We start from the raw sequence: 21,064 nt of genomic DNA, 5'->3' as shown, positions 1-21,064 counted from the left end.
ATCATGTTGACTTAGGTAGCTCGATGAGGGCTCCACACGGTTCGGGAAGGTGGTTTTACTGTGTCGTTGTAATGGGGCACTTATGTCAGATGGAGTGTAGACATGAGTCAACCTAATTTTGTAGGGTAGACCAGGCCTATATATAACCTACTGTTCAGTGTCTATTGTAGATTCATAGATTCCAAGGCCAGAATGGACCACTGTGATCTAGTTTGACCTCCTGTATATCATAGGCCATAGAACTTCCCCAAAATAGTAGATTCCCCTCTGTGCCCGATCGACAGAAGATGCGAGTTTGTTACAACCCCAGCTACAGAGCTTGGCCTCTCAGTTAAAGATTTACGCTTTCAGCTTTGGAAGTCCCTGATTCAATCCGCGGTACGTCGGCCAAGATGGTAGCTGTCCCATTTGCACAGCACCGAGCACCTCGGGATCTTAATTGGGGTGCCCAGGTGCTAGCGTGCTATAAATAAATAAAAATAGGTAGCCCAGGCCAGCCTCCTAAATAAAGCCATTGAAAAATTAAACATTAAAAACAAGGGGTTGGCATCTGTTTTTGGTATGGGTTTTATTTCACAATTCAGAAAACAAAACAAAGATATTTAACAGTTTTGTATTTAGAAAAATTATTGTTTTATAAACAAAAAGACAGCCCCGTAAAGATCATGCAAAGGCAAAACCCATTTACACTAAACTTTTGTACACAGGAAGTAGTAAAAACAAAAAACCCGTTTTTCATAGAAAAAAAGCAAATACATAAACTGCAGGCTGAGGCAGCCTACGGTCAATAGCTATTCAACTCAATAGCTGCTTCAAAGCCAGGTAAGAGCAACAGAAATGCAGTTACTAGAGAGGGGTTTCAAATGATCTAATTCCCAACATCAATTGCCTTAAAATTTTAGTGTGACACTAAAATAAAAACCAAAGTGACTTCTTATATTTTAGTGGGGTTTTTCCCCTCTTTGCTGTTCTCCTGTATCCACACTCCGCATAGTGAAAAAATCAAAATAGGGGCCAAATTCTGACACACAAACTCATGCTCAGTAGCACCTTACTGTGTTAATGGTCCCATTGACTTCAGGTACTATGCCCTAGATTGCTTCCAATGCACATTAACTCCAGTGGGACTACTCGTGGGGCCCTGATTCAGGAAAGCACTGCAGTAACTCTACAAAGTTTCCCAACGAAACTTGTTATGTTCTCTGGAAATCCAGCATGTGGAACCAGATTCTTTTCAGTGGCAATTGTGTGACATGATGTTTCTGGTTGATTATATTGGTGTTGAAATGAAACTTACTCGCCAGCAATGAAAGCCTATGAGGCCTCAATTCAGCGAGGTGCTTAACTACTGGATCCCTTAGGCCCAGATTTTTCAAGGTATTTAGGAGCCTAATGCCTGTTGAGCTCAGTGGTAGGCACCTAAAGATCTTTAAAAATATGACCCCCTTGACATCAGTGAGGCTACTCACATGCCTAAAGTGAGGCACATTCTTAAGAACCTTGCTGAATCAGGGCATTTGATAATATAAAGACAAGGGGACACTGCCCCTAGAAGCTCTATTGAAACATATTAGATTGAAAAATGCTTGGAAAGACGGATGTAAAATCAGTATATATTTGGCTAAAAACAGAGCCTGTTCCTCCTAAATATGGGCAGCTGGTATATACAATTGAACACAACTAAAGATATGCCTTAATAATGCCAGGCAGGATGTGACCCTTCCTAAATACGATAGAGATATTATTTAACTAATAGCACCCAGAACCTCAAAGAATGGTTGCTCCTCAAAATCCTGATTTATCTGTTGTACAGCACCTATAAAACTAACCAGAGACACAGACTTACACTAATACCAGTTTCTGAAAATCCAAATTGTTTGGCTGTAGATAATTCAAGGTATAGAATGAGGATATCATTTATTTTATATTCACAACTTCACTTTTTATGTTTTTCACCTTCCTCTTTTGTAAGAAAGATAAATTCTTGGTCAATTGAATTTGTACATATGCTTCTTGGTGATTCTCAGATTTTCCTGTTATTCCAGTCCAGATTTCTTTCCCTTCTTCTACAAGATGACTGATTCTCACAGACAGGGTAATGGAGCAGTGATGTTCTACTTTGACTGGGATGTACAATAGAACTAAACATGAGCCCAATCCAACACCCATGAATTCAATGGAAAGGCTGCCACTGACTTCAGTGGACAATTGATTGATCCTTATTACATTTTCCAGTTCTATCCTCAGCTATTGAAGGTGTAACTCCTATTTGGCCTGTGGAGGCCACAGATTCATACTTCAAAATGTGGTGGGATTAAACTAGCCTGTTTCCAATGTTATCATTCATAATAGGCAAAACAAGGAACCTGACTTAACTCACTGCCAAGATTTCAGTCATTTCCTAACAGGCACTTTTTAAAGACACATTCCAGCTATTTGTCACATAAATTTACCTTGAAAATGTAACTGGTTTTCCTTACTATAAAGCAAACACAACATACCTTAGAAGACCACATTAAATAAATAAAGACTAGGTGTTTACCAGAGCCATTCCAAAAATAGGTTTGCTGTGTGTAACTTCTCGAAAAGGAGCAAACCTGCTCAGTTATGAAAGGTCTCTTTTTAAACTCAGATTTCACAAGGAAAGGAAACCTCAGTTATGAAACAAAAGGGACTGACAAATGTAATTTCCGTGCTGATTTCATGGAGTTTAAAAATTAAATAAAATAAGTGCTTATCCATATAATGCTATTGGTCTACATTTTGGAATAGGTTTATAGCTGGTTTTCCTATCCCTCTTTAATTTAATTTAAACATAGCCTGGACATCGGAAGGCTATGGAAAGCCATGAAACATCTGCCAGATAGAGTGGCTAAATAATTGTAACAGTAAGTGAAATATTCCTCATATGTTACATACTAAAATCGAGTTACTGAGTGAAGGGATATCTTTTTACATCAACCAAAGAGATAAAGATTATGTTGCCTTGTAATGTAATGTAAGTTACTGTATGTCTGACCATTAAGGGAAAAATAGTTTTGTGCTTAGACCAATTCTAATAACCTCCTAAAAGTTGTGAACAAATTAGCTTCAGCCATAAATCACAAGACTGCTATCTTATCTTACAGGGCAGTTTCATACTAGGCTGATTTTGTGACTAGTTTTAATTCCTTCTAAACCATTCTATGCAATGTATTTAAACAGCTGTTCGGAGCAGTATGACTCAAATTATTAAATATAAATTCATTAGAAGACCTATAAGTTTTAAAAACACAACACTTTTGATTCCAGATGCTCTCAGACACAGAAATCATGTTGGAAGCTAAGATCACTATATGCTATTGATTGTATGCAAGCAAACAATCCAACCCCATGCCGTATATTTAAATCCTCAGAACTGTACAAAAAATCTTCATAAAGATAAAGTGAACATACTTTATATAGTTGCACCCATTTCTAACAAAAATAAGATTAACTTTTTATCACTGCTTAACTACTACAGACAAAACCAGCACTGCTGTATACAACAATAAATTGCATTTAACTGTAAATAAAAAAAAAACCGGTGTGTAGCATAATACAGAGATGTGCCAGGACAGGAGCGCTAATTCCACAACTTCTCATAGGAAACCCAAATTCCTAACTATCTGCTAATGTTTGGCCAGCAAACACCAACGCCCCATTTTTGGTTGGCTGGGGTCCTTGTTTCTCAGGGGTGGGGATCGTCATCACCTTTTCTTATTTTCACCACATTTTTCAGACAACCTCATCTCCAAGAGTCCTTCAGGCAGCCACGGACATCCGACCTCATGTTACATCATGACACCACTTGACCTAATGCAATATGCCACAGATCTGACTCAACGTTTCCTATGCACATGCGAGCTGATTAGGTAAACACGAAGGTTTTGCTTTTAAAACAGAAAAGCCAACCCTGCCATACAAACAGTTTCAAAGAAGTCGTATGCCCCACCCCACAAAAGGAGCAGCTTTAAAACTATGTTTTAAAGGGCCCCCCATCCACACAATATTTCACTATGTATTCCACCTTGCCAACCATGTGTTGATACTTCCATTGGGGCAGGTACTTCAAGACCTAAAACACTATCTGTGGACCAGCCAGGGATTCCGATGTTTGTTGTAAATGAATCCACACTCAAGCTGTTCAGCACACCGCTTTTGGAATTTGAAGTTACAACAGTCTGAATGCCCTAGAGTTTACAAAAAACAAAACGCTGAACTGGTGCAGATGTGACATGGACAGTTGAGTCAGAATCTTTCTTCCCTGAAAGAAATTGGCAAGGAGAATGTGTTCAGAGCAAATGCCATCAAATGAACTTTGCTGTCCCTCAAGATCAGTGGATTGTTCTCCAGAAGAAACTTGCACCTTCCCGGGGAATTTACTGCTTCACGGAAAAAATTCGGAAAGCCATCCCTTCGCTGGGACTCTTCAAGCTGAAAAAGAACAATCATTATGAACCTTAGGGAGATGCAGCAGCTCCCCACATAGTCACTTCAGTAAGGAAATCAGTGGCTTCAATTATTCATTTGATTTGAATGCATGTTTATTTGCACATCTGCATTCTGAATTTCTGAAGCACTTGAGCTTCCATTACTCCCAGTTCAGGAGTTTCCATTACCACACTGAGCCCTGAGGCATGTATTTTTCACAGAAAGGCATGCATTCATAGCTGGTGAAACTTAAGAGTGCACTGAAAAGCTGCTACCTACATGACCACCTCCCACAAGATTCAATACGGGAGACCGGTGAGCCGTCACCACGACAAGGGAGTCAGTGCAAGTGGCAAGGAGGCCATGAGTACCACACCAAAAGCAAAAGTGTAAAGGTTGAGGGTCATCCATAAGCACGGACTCCATGGGTGCTCAAGGGCTCAACCACCCATGGGAAAAAAATAAAGGGTGCTCAGCACCCACAAGCCACAGCTGTTTGGCAGCAGCGCCAATCAGCTGTTTGGATGCTGGCAGGAGATGCTCGGGTGAGAGCGGAGAGCAGTAAGCGGCAGGAGGGGGACCTCAGGGGATGGGGTGGAGTGGGGACGGGGCGAGGGTAGGGCCTTGGGGGGGGCGGAACGGGGGCAGGAAGAGATACAGCAAGGGTGGGGCCTTGGGGGAAGGGACGGAGCCTCGGGGTGGGAGCGGAGCACCCACGGGGAAAAATAAAAGCAGCTGGGTCTCTGGAGACAGTCTCAGCTCTAGAGATCTCTCTTTTCACTAATTCCTGATGTAAACTGTCTTGGGAAATATTTCTCAGTCCAGAACCCCTGGGGGAAGTGAGGGCGAGAGAGAGAAAGAAAGAAATCTGGACACTGCGTTTCCTCCTAATCATTTCTGCTGACAGGACTGAGCAACAGACACTTCTCCTGCTGGACTGGTGGAATTAACCCAATAAATTCTTCCTTGTATGTTAATTACACTGTGTGTTCCAAGGAACTGTTAGGAAGAACATAACAGTGGCAGTTTCCAGTCCACTGCCAATTCCAATTTAAAAAAAAAAGAGGGTGTTTTTCCTGGTAAATGCACTTTGCATCCCACACATACTAGTGATGGCAACCCTACAGATTTCCCATCAGCACAATTCCCAAACGCTACGGACTAACCACAGGCAGCTTCTCTGAGTCTCATTCTCCCCTCGAGCTGAACTGTGACCGTTTTCACACTTTGCATTTAAGTGAGATTATTAAATCTGTTAGGTTGCATTTTCAGAGTGCTGCACGTGCAAAATGTGTGCCTAAATTCAAGTGTGTTTCACATACAACTGCACCAATGATACATTCCACAGACCGGCCAGGCACATAATTGGGCATTAAAGCCTGCACTTCCTTGCTCCATCAGAGTAAGAGGACAATGTAGGTCTGCAGAAAAGCAAGATCCGAAAATCTGGGCCTTTTTGAATCTAGTTCCTCTTTTGTGTGTTAAGGATTTAATGTATTCACCATTGACAAGTGGCTGAGCAAACATCTTGAGGGGGCGTGTTCATGTACAAACTGAAATAAACAAAACGTTTGCACAGTGTAACTGCAAAAAATTTGATGCAGAACAACAACTGTATCCAAACTGACCCCCGGATAGCTCACCGGCCTTGTTTTAAGAAGATGCCAGCTTTATTCCATGCATGTCCTCCACTACTCTGTAATAGATTTGAAGGCATGAACGTCTGCAGCATGGGCTAAAGGACTCATGGGTCTGACCCAACATGGCCATTCTCATGTTCTTATGCTATTAAATATACTAGACTTCCCAGAACTAGTAGTGGAATACCCAAGTGAAAGCCACAAAGCTGACTGTACAATGAAAGATGCAGACCACGTGTTTATCTTTTCAGTGGTGTTAATTTGCCAGAATGTTTGAGGATAAAACTCATGTGAAACTGCTCCCCCAACATTAATAATGACTTTGCTAAAAACCAGAGTAAATTTTAAAGTGCTGTATACCCAGTGAAATTTATTAACAGTGTATTCATATTTTGACTAGTTTAAACTAATTTGTAAACTAAGGAGACGCTTAATAGTATTACATCCTTAATATACAGAGTCCAAGAGTAATGCACTCAGCTGCAAAAGGCAAAGAAGGGATGACACACACTGTTTTGTTCGTTTGCTTCTCTGAGTTTACACTGACATGTTAGAATCACTTACCTTGTATATTCAATTCCCATCAGCCACATTTTCACAAACTGATTGCAAAAAAGAAAAGTGACCCTACCTCTCAGATTGGACGCCATTCTTCAAGGAGCCAATGTAATTTTTCTTCTTGTCCACGGGCATTACATCCACGTAACCGCCAATCTCATCTTTAACGACTCCAGCGTGCACGGCCGTTTTGCAGATACTGGAACTCTGAAAGATCATAAAGTAAATTAATTTAGCTGGGGTTCCAAGACCTTTTTCTGATGACTAGGAAAATAAGGAAGAACGAAGGGAGACTTATGGGAACGTTGTTCGTCTTCCAGCCTGAGCAGTGAGAAAGGACTCTACAGATCACAGAATCATAGAGACGTAGGGCTAGAAGGGACCTTGAGAAATCATCTAGCCCAGCCTCCTGTGCTGAGGCAGGACCAAATAAACCTAGATGAGCTCTTGCAGATGATGCATGGCCCCTGCTACTAATTGCAAAGGGTGAGAATTCAGCATGGCTGGCACAGGGAGGTGTAGTGACCGCCCTATGGAGGGTAAGCAGTATTTCCACTACTTCTCTCAACAGGCTGGTCAAACAGCCCATTGGTCTCAACAGGAACTCTGCTAAGGGGAGATTATCCAGAGAATGACAGGTTTCAGAGTAACAGCCTTGTTAGTCTGTATTCGCAAAAAGAAAAGGAGTACTTGTGGCACCTTGGAGACTAACCAATTTATTTGAGCATAAGCTTTCGTGGGCTAAAACCTACTTCATCAGATGCAGTGAGCTGTAGCTCACGAAAGCTTATGCTCAAATAAATTGGTTAGTCTCTAAGGTGCCACAAGTACTCCTTTTCTTTCAGAGAATGACTGAATCAATGGATTTACCAGTCAGCTAGGCCCTGTCTACTAGTCCATGAGCCCTCTTTTGGGGCTGCAATGGCACTTCTTGACCTCTTCAACCCTGCCTTTGTCCACATGAGAGGGTGTGGCCACTTTGCATTGTCAGAGGTTTTGCAACTGTTTGCTGGTGTGAAACAGCAGAGATCCTTGGTGAATTTGGCCTAAAGAAATAACTTGAGAAGCGTTAGATCCCATCTTTAACTTGAGACGCGTTAGGTCCCATCTTCCCAAAAGCTAAAATGAGCTTTTCATCATTGTCTGGTTTTTAGAGGTGCTGAGAACCCACAGCTCCCACTGACTACACCAAGCATAGCAGGCAATCATGAAAATGAGGCCTGCAATCTCTGTATTGCACACTGCTTCTGTTTTTTATTTTATTTTGTTTTGTTTGCTGCAGGAACAGAACCTACCAGCAACTGATGACTAAGCTACAAAAACATCCAGGAAATAGAGTGATAGCAGAGAAGGCTCACTATGAACTTGGACGTGAACCTTCTAAAAAGATTATACACTGCTAGGGAGCAGAACAAAAATCAACTCTAGTACTGAGGATCGGAACAGGTGAAAATTCAAAATCCACAAACTTCTTGATCTTTAAAAATCAAACTTTCACTGCAGAACCTGCAAAGCAATATTCCAGCGGCATCTGCATACTATAGATCATGCTCGCTCGCTCTCCAAGGCCTTAAAAGGCAGGTTTGCCCTCATTCCCTATATATTTATCACTTTGGATTGCCTATCTCTTGGCAGCTTTCGCAGTTTTAATTGCCAGTTTGGTTTTGCTTCTATATATGGGCAAGACAGCACAGGAACACTTTGTTTGGAAGATATGCTTTGAATTTGCTCTAGTATGCAATGGGAAATCTGTAAATCTAAAATTGGCTCATTAAATTAAACTGTCCTGAATGAACTGTCCAAGGCGATTTGTAACACTCTCCACGGGGACACATCCTTAACGGTGTTCTTTCCAAGGCATTCCTTTCTTCCAGAACTTGCTGTTCCTCTGCTTGTTCATTCTTTGGCCATTCTGTTTTTTACATACCACTTCCCCTATCAGCCAATTGGGTTCCTATCTTCTATCTTGCCAATGAGTCTTTATCTTAATGAGTTGTTGGAAAAGTGCTCTGAAGATGGGAAGCACTAGGAGGATGGAGGAGTTTTCTCCCAAAAGGAAGGGCACTGGGGCCTCAGGGATCGCACAGCAAAAGATACCACATAGCAGGTTCTCTGCTTCTGCCTCAGCCCCACTTTCTTGGGATGGATCCTAGTATCTCTGGAATCCTGCAGAATTGGGATCTCCGGGGAGCCCTGTCTGGCACCAGCTGCATCAAACTATTAGCAATGAACAGGCCTATGAACTAAGGCCCAGTCTACACTAAAAATGAGGTTGACCCAGCTAGGTCACTCAGGGGTGTGAAAAATCCACAGCCTGAGCAGCTTCGTTAAGCTGACCTGACCCCCACTGTAGACAGCGCTAGGGCAAAGGAAGATTTCTTCTGTTGACTAGCTTCTGCCTCTCGGAGAGGTGGATTGCCTACGCCAACAGGAGAACCCGTCCCACTGGCATAGGCAGTGTCTACACTGAAGTTGTGCCGCTGTAGCATCTCAAGAGTAGAGAAGCCGTAAGTCACCCATCAAGTCCCCATTTAGTGTGACTAGCCTGAAAACAAAGATGTCCTCCTCCTCGGGGGCTCGGCAACATGCTGTGGTTTCCACTGGTGATAAAAATCGGCCTCGTTATGCAGGCTTCCTTCTTAAGGAAATCTCTCCACAGCTAATTGCCTCACAAATGAGACAGCTGGAGACTAAGCTACCTTTATCTCACAACAGCAGAGAGAGAGTCTCTCTCTCTCATCTCCTCAGGGTTCCTGAACATGAATGGGACACACATTTCCCTTTCAAGTGCAGGTCTCACCATGAACCAAGAAAGAAGGCTGCACGATTCGTTATGTATACATTTCCCAGTGCTCCTGTGTTTCATAAAAGCTTAAAAACTCTCACATAGCTTTGATAAAGATCCCTGCTTGATACACAGCCCACAGCCCCAGAGACATTCCTTTCGGCATTAGCAAGCATTGAATTTTTCTTCGCTGAATAAACGAAGGTGCAGACGAGAACAGGCCAACCTTTTATTTTAACCGCTACAGAGAACCAGGCCAACATTTTCAAACCTGGGCTCTTACATTTAAGATCCAACAACCACATTTAGGTGCCTAAAACAGAAGCAACCTGATTTCCAGCACCACCAAGCACCTGTAGCTCTCATTAACTTCAGTGAGAAATGGCTGCCTGCAAAACCAGAAGTGAAACTGCAGATTTTTGTAAGGCAAAAACAAATAATGGGAGGGAAAAATCCCTGTGGGGCCCCTTTATCTACCATAAAGAAACAAATCCCTCTTAAAAACAATCCTTTGCGGCTTCACCTTGCAACTTATGTATAGCATGTCCATCACCACAGAATATAGGCCAGCAATCTTTCCATTCTCCTCCACCACAGCTAGCATTAATATTATTCTCCTCTCTTTGTCCCTCCATACAGTCTAGCCAATCGTTAGTGCAAGAGCCTTCTCCCTTGCACATTCTGCTGCCTGGAACAGTCTGCTTCCCTCTGCCTCATTTCAGATCTCAGCTGAAACACCTCCCTTCTGTGCTGTATTGAAACCTGTGTTAAAATTACAAGCTATCACTTTAAGTTGTAAAGGGGTTCCTGGTTCTGCTTCCAGGCTAGGGGGCTGTGTCGGGAAGCCTGATATATGGCTCTTTCAGCAGTCAGTCTGAAAAAGAGCCAGCTTGGAGCAAGTGGGTTGAGTAGTGCCTCTCTGCCTTAGGGGGCAGCCTGCTTTCTCTCTCTCTGTTTCTGGTTGTTGCTGTGTTAGATTTCTGGATTCTAAGAAATAAAGTAGTGTTACCTTGCAACCCTCTAGGAACAGTATAAATGAAAGGGCGGGGTTTCCTAACTCTCTACGCATATGCCATGAACATAACACCCTCCTCTTTGGCTGTGCCAGTTCATTTCCCTTCTCCCACCAATATTATTTATCTCTGCATTTCAACTGCCTAACTCCGCAAGGCCTTTCGGGGTACAGTTTGTTTGGAAGCCAGCCCCATTCAAAAAGGAAGCACCGATGGAAACTGGAACTAATTGGAATGGGAAATAAGTGACGTTATTGCTGATAAAGAATGAAAAATCATCCATATTTTGGTTGATTTGGCTAAACCAGTCAGAGAGTTTAAGGTCAGAAGGAACCACTAGATCATCTAGCCTGACCTCCTGTATATCAAGGCCACCAACCGCACTCAGCACCCGCACACTAAACCCAACAACCAAAAGTAGATCTCGGTATAGCAGCTTGCAGGTGCCCCTCACAGCAAAGTCATTTTGTGGGGCGCGGATGGAGGGCTAAGTTAGCTTCGGTAGAAACTGAGGCCATGTTTCTGTCTCAGCCCATAACAATCCCCGTCCTAAACTTTTAACAGCAAACTTGGCTACCCAATCCGGTTTTAATCCAAACAGTTATTTGGCTTCTCTCTCAGACGTGGAAAGAGTCAACGACATCCATTTATTCTATTTCACTGGACAGTGATGTGTGCATTTCACTTGTGATCTTTCCAAGATGAGAATGTGACCATTGCTTATCCCAGCTTCAGTATCCAAGATGCCCAGCCATATGCCCTCCAAAACAGCAAAACTGTTAGACACAGCAGAAACTGATGGATTTTTTGAAGCAATGCAAGATGGAGTTTGTTGGCCACATGGTTCCTGCCGAAAGGGTATGGGCAGTTGTTCCGCCATGTCCCGTGTATACCACTTGACTCTGGAAATCTAGTGTAAAGAAGCTCTGACTTTTCTTAACCCTTCTATTGCTTGGAAACTGGATTCTTTTGGAGATGGGCCTGAGCTGTGAAGTTTGGAGCCAGATCTAAACTTTTTCCTACAGCATGTGCTCTAATGCTCTGTCCACTTCGGTTTTAAATGTCCAAATATACTAAGGTTTCCATTTTATCTCTGGAGGAACCATTCCATCATTCTGCTGAATCACCATGAAGAATTTCACCCTGGTTTTGTTATTAACACAATGCTGGCTATTTACATGTAATCCACCAGAGATGGTCAGAAGATAGCACCATTGCTTTGTAAAATATGCCAGCCTTTACATCTGTCTTGCATTTGTGGGAGGCCCTCAATGGAAATTTTTTCCAAAGTCTGTAACGGGAGCCAGGATTGGTCCATCCAGGCTGCCTGTTGCCCATAAAAGATAGGGGTGAGAGAGCTTGGTTACACCTCTGCGGAGCTAAATCTCTCATATTGGAAAGACCGAAACCAAACTTGCAAGTCTAACAAAATGCATTATTAAAGTTAATGATGGGGCCCTTACAAATGCACCTGTTCCTGCTTTTGGAGCTTCATCCATTTAATGCACATGGCCATGTAATAAGGTGCATCCATGCATGGGCCCAACAAATCATTTTATGCTTGAAGCCAGGGAGGGGAGAGTTGTGCATGTGCTTTCATTTGTCTGTTTTTAACCACAGTTAGTGTCCTGCTTTCCTCAAGGTCATGGAACATCTTTTCCTACACTGGAAATAACTTTTAGCAGAACTGCAGAACATCTGGATTTGATGACCTGCATTTGCCGCCTCCTCCTCCTTACTGTTCGCTTCCACAATTTATTGTGCACGTTTTAAGGCTCTAGCAATTACACTTCAGCAACACATTAGAGGTCTTACTATTTTGTCATTGATCATGAGTACCTTGGCTTCTTTGTCCCTGGTTGGTTTCCAAAACGACATTGACCTCACTTCCTATAAACATATGTTTCCCAAGCCCTTGACATCACGCAACCTAAAATAGCATCCTTATTTCTATGAGAAGAAAACAGAATCTTCTTTAAAGCTGTTAAAATCCCATGCTGCAGAGGTTAGTTTCTCCTGGGGCTATGGACTAACCCAAGTAGAATCAAGTACAGCCAAAATCCTCTCTTCCTGATGCTGGAGCTTTGTTCTCTGTGGTAAAACAAACTTTCACATGCATCCTGGGATCATGTAAACATTGAAGCTCTCCAAGGCGGATCAGAAGGTTACAAGCTCATTGAATTGGATTCTGGTACCTACTTAGTAGTGACTTTATGATGCTAATGCCCACAGGTTATTGCCCCGTTAACTCCTCTGCTGCCAAACCATTTTGCAGGTCAGGGTTTTGGGTGTGCTGCTGACATGACAGAGAGTGCGAGAGCACAAACTCAATGGGGAAAAATACTTTTTGTTTTCTTTAGTTAAGCTATTAAAAAGAACAGAGTCTGTGACATATATACACAAGTCCCAAGAAGGTGCCACTTCATGGATGGGAATCCACAGGGCCTATGAGAAGACTAGCACTTGTCTAGTTTTGTTTGTTGTCGGTTTTAATTTTTCTTCTGATTTGTGGCTTATGCTATGTCATTGCATGCCTTCTTGCAGAGCATTCCACACACACAGTACCCTCTGTGGGAAAGGCTTCGGACTAAATTCTCATTGCACTGAACGTTTGCTTATTTTGTCAGCCTTCCAGTCCTCGGATTTATCGTTAATGCAAAGAACTTTCCTATTTGTACCCCTCACTGTGCTTACAATCTTCTGCCACAGCTTCCTCAAGCCCCTTCTTCTCTATCAAGTCTACTCCTGTCTTTTCCTGCCATTCTGCTAACGCTCCTAAACTCTTCAACACATGCCTTGTTAGACCCGTCATCTCTGACGCCCTGACCATACTAGTCTAACGGAGATCTATCAAATCCTTGACAGAGCAGTATTTTTTCCCCCAAATCATATTCCATGCCCCCGTTTATATAATCCCAAACTCAGAGATTCACAAGAAGTGGAGCTTGTGAACCAGGACACTAGTGCCTTTGAGTCAGTATAAATCATAAAATTATGCAGGACTGAGATGGTGGTATTTAATTAGTGCCTCAGGGACATCTTAGCAGCTATGGAGTTTTTTCAGATCAGATGCAAAATTGAGGTCTTGAGTGCTTGTGACCTTCAAAGATCTTATGATAGTCTTCACCACTCCTCCTGCTGCAGATCTAGTGTGGATAGCCACATTCTTCCCACTAGAATCATAGAATATTAGGATAGGAAGGGACCTCAGGAGGTCATCTAGTCCAAACCCCTGCTCAAAGCAGGACCAATCCCCAACTAAATCATCCCAACCAGGGCTTCGTCAAACCTGACCTTAAAAATCTCTAAGGAAGGAGATTCCACCACCTCCCTAGGTAACCCATTCCAGTGCTTCACCACCACTAAAACTTTCCCGGCTGTTTCTACTGGATAGTATTCTTCTCTACTTCCTGTGCTTATACAGTACACACACAGAGCGCATGCTATGGTTCCCAGCAAGGGTGGCTGGTTTTCAGAGATATCTGAAATCTTTCCTGCGTATATATTTTGGAAAGAGCTTTGGGGGAAAGGTGTTCTAGAAACGTAACATTTTATTATCACAATTATATGCCAATTTTTGGCTTATTATGTATCTAAACAGGCAACGGAATCATTGCCCTAATAGATGATTAGAGTAAACAGAAAACTGGCATGTGATTACAATGCAACTTTATTCATATAGCTTTATAAAAATATCAACTGAAATAGTTGCATGAGGTTCTTCTGATCAGTTAATTACCTGATCATTTGCCCAATGAAATTGTTATTCTTGGGACCTTGCAGGGACAATCTTATTTAACCATGTGCCAGTTCTGAGGCCAAACCACAACTGGCACCAATTTCAAATTCCTCTGTGTTTTTCCTAATTCTGCCTGTGACTGCAAAGGTAAAAAAGAAACAACTCCGCTAACTAACATCAACAAAACAACAGGCAATTCTCCACCAAGGCCCACAAACTCCAGAACAAATCTCTAATGCCCGTTTTCTTTCTTTATTGATCTGGACATCTATAACAAACAAAAATGGAACCAAGACCTGCCCTCCCTCTCCAATGGAGCACTCTTTTTCCAGGTGGAAGTTTAGGCAGAGTTGATTCAACCAAATATGGAATGGTTCCAGCAATACCAAGCGTATTATTTCGTATACTCCCATGATCCTGCTAGGAATATTTTCCAATATGTTTGCACCCCCCCACATGTGGAGATGATCCATAAGAGCAGTGAGAAGCTATACTAAGCCTGTTTGGTCAGTGGATTTTAGACACATGCTCTCTCTAAGTGGTGACCAAAATAAAAAGTTCCTTTGCATATCTGTCCATTTATTTTTTGCCATTTAACCTCTGTCCATCCACATCAACTCGACAGCTGTTCACAGAGCTACAAAAAAAAACCCCAAACCCCACCCCCATACTTCATTTCCACAACAACTGCTCACAAATCATATTCTACTTACAGAAAAGAAGGGGGGGAATCTATTTTTACAAGCTATGTCGAGTAATAATATAACGTTTGTACCAATCAAAGCTATTCGCTTTTCATCTGTACACCTCAAGAGACTTCACGACGGTGGACAAGCATCAACCCCATTTTACAGACAAAAACCCAGAGAGGTTAAGTGACTTCCCCAAGGCTGCAGAGCAAATCAGTGCCAGAAAAAGGGAGTGCAACCCCTGACGCCCTATCCACTGCACTATAATGCTGACTCTGAAGTACAACACTAGATACATTTAATCAATGTGTCCAACTAATTCAAGGGACATTTCTATCCCATGTGCTGGCAGGGTATTTCCTTGTTGTTTATAGGGACTCTATGTAATTCTGACCTTTCTAATTCATGGAATGTGAATCTCTTAAATGACCATGGGGATCCAGTCATTTCAATACAGTCACCTTGTTATTTGGAGAGACATAGGAAAGTGGAATACTCACATCTGCATAAACCTTGGTGCCAAAGACTGGTGCCCAGTATGCTGGCTCAGCTTTACAGTGGGCTGGACAGTAAGCCCTGAAAAACAATTTATTCATATTTATTCGCTATATCAAGGAGTAAGAGAAAAACCAGTTGTATTCTTGAGCTCTTGGAAGGAAGCCTTCAAGGGCCGGCATCTGGTTTGCAGGTGGCAGCAGCTGACTGGTTCTTTTTTCCTCCTTTCAGCTGAAACTCGATAGAGTCTACACAGCTGCAAATGAGACTCCTTTAAGCCAGTGAAACAGGAGATAATGAAGGCCATTGGGCCAAATTCTCCAAGCGTAGCTTCCTACCTTGTGCCTGGCCCCGCACACACAATTGTTTGCAGGTAGAGTTTTTTGCCCATCGTCATTCATGCATGCACCTGATGGAATTTCCATGAGCAACGCTCGTTCGCATGCCAGCATCAAGAGGAAGAAGGTTTTGCGTGTGTACATTTTATCATTTGGGTGTACAAGTGATGGCGTCCCAAAACACCACATGCACGTGACTGAACGAAGTGTGCAAATTTGTACATGCACATATTGAGGCCAATTTGAGGGGGTCTTCTATTCGGACCCTCTTATATTGCTGAAGCAGGTAAAAAACTCAGTAATAAACCCACAAAAATATGGATTTTAAATCCTGGAACTTGTTTGTATGCCAGCATTGAGAGTATGCTCAGATCACAAACATGTTTGTGAAAGCAGGCAATTTTATTCATATAGTATGTTGTTTTGGATATGGAAAAAGCTTCCTCGTTTAACCTTTACCCCAGTTAATCTGACATAATCTATATCTTTAATTTATCAGCTTCAAATCGGAAAAGTTCAATATCTCCATCCAATCCTTCAGCTTCTGTTTCCCTTACCCTAGTACAGGTCTAGGTTCAAAGGAAAGAGCATCATATTTGAGATATGCAGCTTACCTTGGACAATGAGTTGCTGGCTTTTTGAAAGGACAAAGTTCAGCTACGGTGGTGTAACAATCCAGTGTCTGCACTGTGGAAATCAATATAGAGAGATGAATTACAAAGCCAAATAGCTGGTGCTCCTGAAGTAAACAGAAGCATTAGTTATGCATCACATCTGACAGGATGCATGTCCAGCAGATGCAGCCAAAAGAATAATTTCAATGTTTTCATTAGAAACAGCTTCCATCGAAGAGATATTTTTATTAGGATTCATGCTGGAGATCTACTAAATTGCTAGAAAATCCTTCTCCAAGGACCATGGCTTTTTAAAGAAAAGAATATCTGAGAAATGGAGTAGTGTGATTTTGTTACAGATTTTTTTGAATACGGAGGGGGTTCCCGGGCAGGTTTTGGGTCTAATTCTGAGTCTAAATGACAGTGTTGCTTTTAACTTTCCAGTTGCCAGTGCCAGAGGCTTCACCCTAAAGCAGCTCAAGGTAACACGAGCCAAAATATTGGTTGTATTTAAGCTGAGCAGTAGGGTGACCATACGTCCTGTTTTGGCTGGGACTGTCCCTTTTTTAAGCCCTGTTCCGGCTGTCCCAACTTGTGTGGCAAAAGTGGGCATTTGTCCCATTTGCTCTTGCAACTTTTGATTAGTTGGCGAGAGCAAACGGGACAAATGCCCACTTTTGTCACAAAGTGGGGTGTAGAGGAACATGGGGGAAGGAGGTGTGAGTGAAAATGCCAGCTCTGTATGTGGGAAGGCGGGGGGTCCTCAGTAAAAGGAGGCTCGGGTGGGGGGGCAGGCAGGGCTTGGGCAAGCAGCAATGCAAGCCCCCACCTTTGGTAAATATGGTCACCCTAACGAGTATGTGCATCACTGTTCACTCGAGCCTTGCCTGAGGGAGGGCTCAGATGGTGGGAGGGGGAGAGGGCGAGCGGCTTGGGCCAGCCCCCGCTGGGAGGATGGGGAGGACTCGGGCCAGCCCCATGCAGTGTCCCGTTTTCCCTTTGGGAAATATGGTCACGCTAGGCTGAGGCATTATTCAAATGGGTTCTAAAATGGGGCAGGGGCATGAAATGTTTTGAAAAATGCCACTTTTGTTTTTCCTGACATGCTCTAATCACAAATAGGAAGAGTCGCTTGACTACAAAGAGTTTTGCCCATTTAAGATTCATAAAAGAACATGGCTCTGGAATGATGATGTCAATATATTACAATAAACTCAAGCACCATTGATTTCTTCTCAACATTATAATGACAAAAAGGGCATTTAAAAACTTACCTGTGACTTTGGAAACCATGAATGAATTTGAAGGTTTATATTTACTGCAAAGCAAAACAAGAAATGTGTGTACATATTTCATTGACCTTTAACAAATAAATGCACTACAGTTGCTTTAAGATCTACTCTCTGTTGTTTGTAAACAGTGACAAATGTAGAACGATTTATTGTACAAGTCATGGCCCTCCAGACGTAGAGATCTGGTTTCTGAGGGAAGCATTACCTTAAAGATTCAATGCCATTTCTTGTCGACTTGACAAAAAGGGGTGATCTCCCTTTCCTAGTGATGTCAACCAGACCTCCTTTATCATCTATGACGCCATAATGAATTGCAGCGCGACATATACTGGATGCCTGGAAATCACATCACAAATAGCATGTTAATACCAATGTTTCCTAAATAGTTCTAAGCCATTTAATAAACAAGTATGTAAAAGAAATACTTAAAGACCAGCTGAAGTTTACGCAGACTTTACATTTACTGAGCAAATGTTGCATCGTTTCAGCCTGCTGAATTTTACTGTTATAACACACATGCATTTATTTTTATTCGAAGCCTTACTTGATTTAAGGACAAACATGGATTTTTTTAAATAAAAAATATAGTATTTAAATGTAAATTATAAGGAGAGCTGGTTGGAAAATGTTTCATTCCCCCCCCCCAAAAGGAAAATTTTGAGCTTTCAACAAAAATGTCAAATCTGAAATATTTCAGCTGAAAACCCCTTGGTGAGGGGAGGTGGTGCATCATGGCAGCTGTCCAGCCATGTTGCATCATGGGAGATGCAGTCTAGAGGGAAACCCAGCCCACAGAGAAGAACAGGAGCACAAAGCAACTGAACTACAACTCCCATGAGCCATCTGCAGCAGAATTTCAGCTTCAATATATTTGGGGCATTTTTTTTTTAATAATAAAATCAAAATTTTCATTGGAAAGCAGGCACATTTTGTAAAAACCAAATTGTTTAACCAAACCCCCAGTTTTCCATCAAAATCAGTCTTGACAGGAAATTGTTGACCTGCCCTAATTATAAACTATTTTGAAAATTTAAGATTCAATGAGCCATCCTAAAAATAAAAATCCCAGCGTCCTGTGAACCATCTTGAGAAGCAATTCTAATATAAAGTTTCTCTTCCATCCCAATAGCTCACTGCACTGAGGGATAGATCCTGAAAGATGCCATGCACTCCTGTGAAGTACAGGAGAGCGCTCAACTTCTGTTGAACTTAGTGGGCCTAGAGGACACTCAGAACCAAAATCAAACCCTTAGTAGATACTCTTTTCAGCACTGATTTTATCATATAGATGGGGAAATGCAGATTACCTTTGTTATATAAGTTAATACAGTTTACAGTAAGACAGTTTACAGCACCAACATGGGAGGGCAGAAAATTTATGTTACATTAGAACTGCCAGCATTTTCCATTTCTATTACTACCATTAAAACCCCAATAAATGTCATCTATCAGCCATAACAAAGTACGTACAGTCTCATAATAGAATGTTCCAAAGATTTTTGCCTTGCTGTTAACGCAGCCAGCTGGGCACAGATACCTAGTTAAAGAGAGAGATATATATATCTGTGGTGAGTGTGAAATGTGAGTCAGACTTTTATTACAGTTAATTTAATAGTGATCCCATTAGTGTCATTTAACTACTCCATTTAAAACCAGCATTGCAAAACAGCCACATTTTCAAATACCTTTTCCCTTAAGAATGAGATCAATATTTAGATTCTGTGGGTTTGTTTTTTTCCAAGGAATAAACTTTAGTGTACCTTCCTGGGACCTTAACCAGGGCTCCTAGGTGGGGACAAGCTCTGAATTGATGGTCTAAGGTTGGATGGAAATGTAACACAAGAGGAGTGCAAAATGATTGTGCCAGGCTTTACTAAATGGGGCTGACCACCTGGGAGCTGTGGGTTATCATGGCCGTTCACCATTTCGAGCATGAAGTAAATTGAGTCACCTTACTGCTACACTTGGCCAAATCATTTGTATTAAGAGGAATGAAAGACTTTTTTTCATAGGGATTTAGACAGCATTTGGATTCTAGTCACAATAAATAGAACCCAGCCTGCTCCATGTTTGCAAAAGCCAGCCAGGTTTAAGGTTGCCATTTCAATGACACTGGGGCAGAAGTCAATAAAAAACTACCTGTTGCATGTTGATCCTTTGCATTTGTCCCTCATTTTGGTGTCGCACTTAATGACCTGTGCTAGAAAAAAAAAGGGGAGGGGAGGGGGGCGGGAGGAAGACATAAGAGACAAGAATGCAAGGAAAAAATTGCCCAGAGATAAATGGTCGACTGCATTATAGTGATAACTCAGGTACTTGACATGGTCTCCAGGAGATCTTCTGTGTGGGAAGATTGAATTCTTATCACAGAATAACTGGGCAGTAGTGAACTTCTAACTCAGAACAATAAGCCTGAAGCAGTTTTACATCAGTCACTTTATTGCCACTTTAGCCGTTCCTTTTATCACACAGGTGTCTTTGTAAATATTAACTTGGAGGAAACGCTTGACACCAGAAGACTTCAATTTATAGCCTAAAGACCCTGCTCAGCACTCCTATCATCCACTTAATTATAGGCTACCGACATTCCAGCAGATAGACTTGAGAAAGATATGCTCACTCCCCTCAGCTCACTTGCCGTAGATCACTCTTTAAATTACAGTGATTAGAAAAACCTTTAAAGAGATACTATCAATTCCATGAATATTTCAGCAGACCTTGCCAAGCAGAGCTGGACCCCCTTTTGCCTCTGGACAAAATCCAGAAAGGATGTCAAGGTGGTGAACACTGAGTTCAGAATAGTTCAAATGAGTAAAATAGTAAATCAAGGACAAATAAAATGCCTCCATATGAATATCATCGAGTGATCCTGGCCAAGATTTTCTAAAGGTGACCAGATATTATGACGACGAGTGTGATAGAAGAACCAGAATAGACTAGACTAGACCAACTAATGATTTTGAGTGCCTCAATTCTTGGGCATCCAGCCCAAGATGCTCTAAAAGGGCCTACTTTTCAGGGTTGTCTGAACAATCAGGCCTCAAGTTGGACACAAAATATTGCTTCCAAATAAATTGGCCAAAAAAAAAAAAAATCCAATGATTTTAACTGGTCTTCAACACAGGTTTGCACTGGAGGCCTCTTGGCATCTCATTCCACATCCACACACATGCACACACACTTCTACAGAGATATTTAAAAGTTTATAGGATGTGGAAGACAAAGAAGCTCTCTTACTCATGAAACTGTCCACGGTTGTGGTGATTTTCTTGATCTTGGTTGATTTGGTGGGTTTGGTCACCCGTTCTTGCACCCACACGTGTTTTTCCTCTATGATTTGTGGGACCTCCACTTCATTAGTCTCATCCCGCTCAGGCTTTTGTGCGTAGTGGTCATCTTATTAGGTGGGGAGAGGTAAAACAGTATCCTTGCATTAATAATAAAGTCAC

The 21,064-nt window shown here is 42.0% G+C and overlaps 1 protein-coding gene across 1 annotated transcript in view; it reads right to left on the bottom strand.

Moving 5' to 3' along the window:
• Positions 1–571: 571 nt before the first annotated feature.
• CRISPLD2 (cysteine rich secretory protein LCCL domain containing 2) overlaps positions 572–21,064 on the bottom strand; it is a 40,198-nt gene continuing 19,705 nt past the window's right edge. The window contains exons 7-15 of the mRNA XM_077831260.1: positions 20,853–21,011; positions 19,755–19,815; positions 19,086–19,152; positions 17,821–17,951; positions 17,598–17,641; positions 16,324–16,396; positions 15,377–15,452; positions 6,724–6,857; positions 572–4,455 (exon numbers count right to left, since the gene is read on the bottom strand). Of these exons, the coding sequence (XP_077687386.1) occupies positions 4,401–4,455; positions 6,724–6,857; positions 15,377–15,452; positions 16,324–16,396; positions 17,598–17,641; positions 17,821–17,951; positions 19,086–19,152; positions 19,755–19,815; positions 20,853–21,011 (800 nt within the window). The 3' untranslated portion in view covers positions 572–4,400. The remainder of the gene's footprint in view (positions 4,456–6,723; positions 6,858–15,376; positions 15,453–16,323; positions 16,397–17,597; positions 17,642–17,820; positions 17,952–19,085; positions 19,153–19,754; positions 19,816–20,852; positions 21,012–21,064) is intronic.

This window comes from Eretmochelys imbricata, chromosome 12, assembly GCF_965152235.1.
Source record: "Eretmochelys imbricata isolate rEreImb1 chromosome 12, rEreImb1.hap1, whole genome shotgun sequence".
Taxonomy (NCBI): domain Eukaryota; kingdom Metazoa; phylum Chordata; order Testudines; family Cheloniidae; genus Eretmochelys; species Eretmochelys imbricata.
Note: the sequence above shows the minus strand (reverse complement) of the source record. Positions and strands in the feature narration are given on the sequence as shown.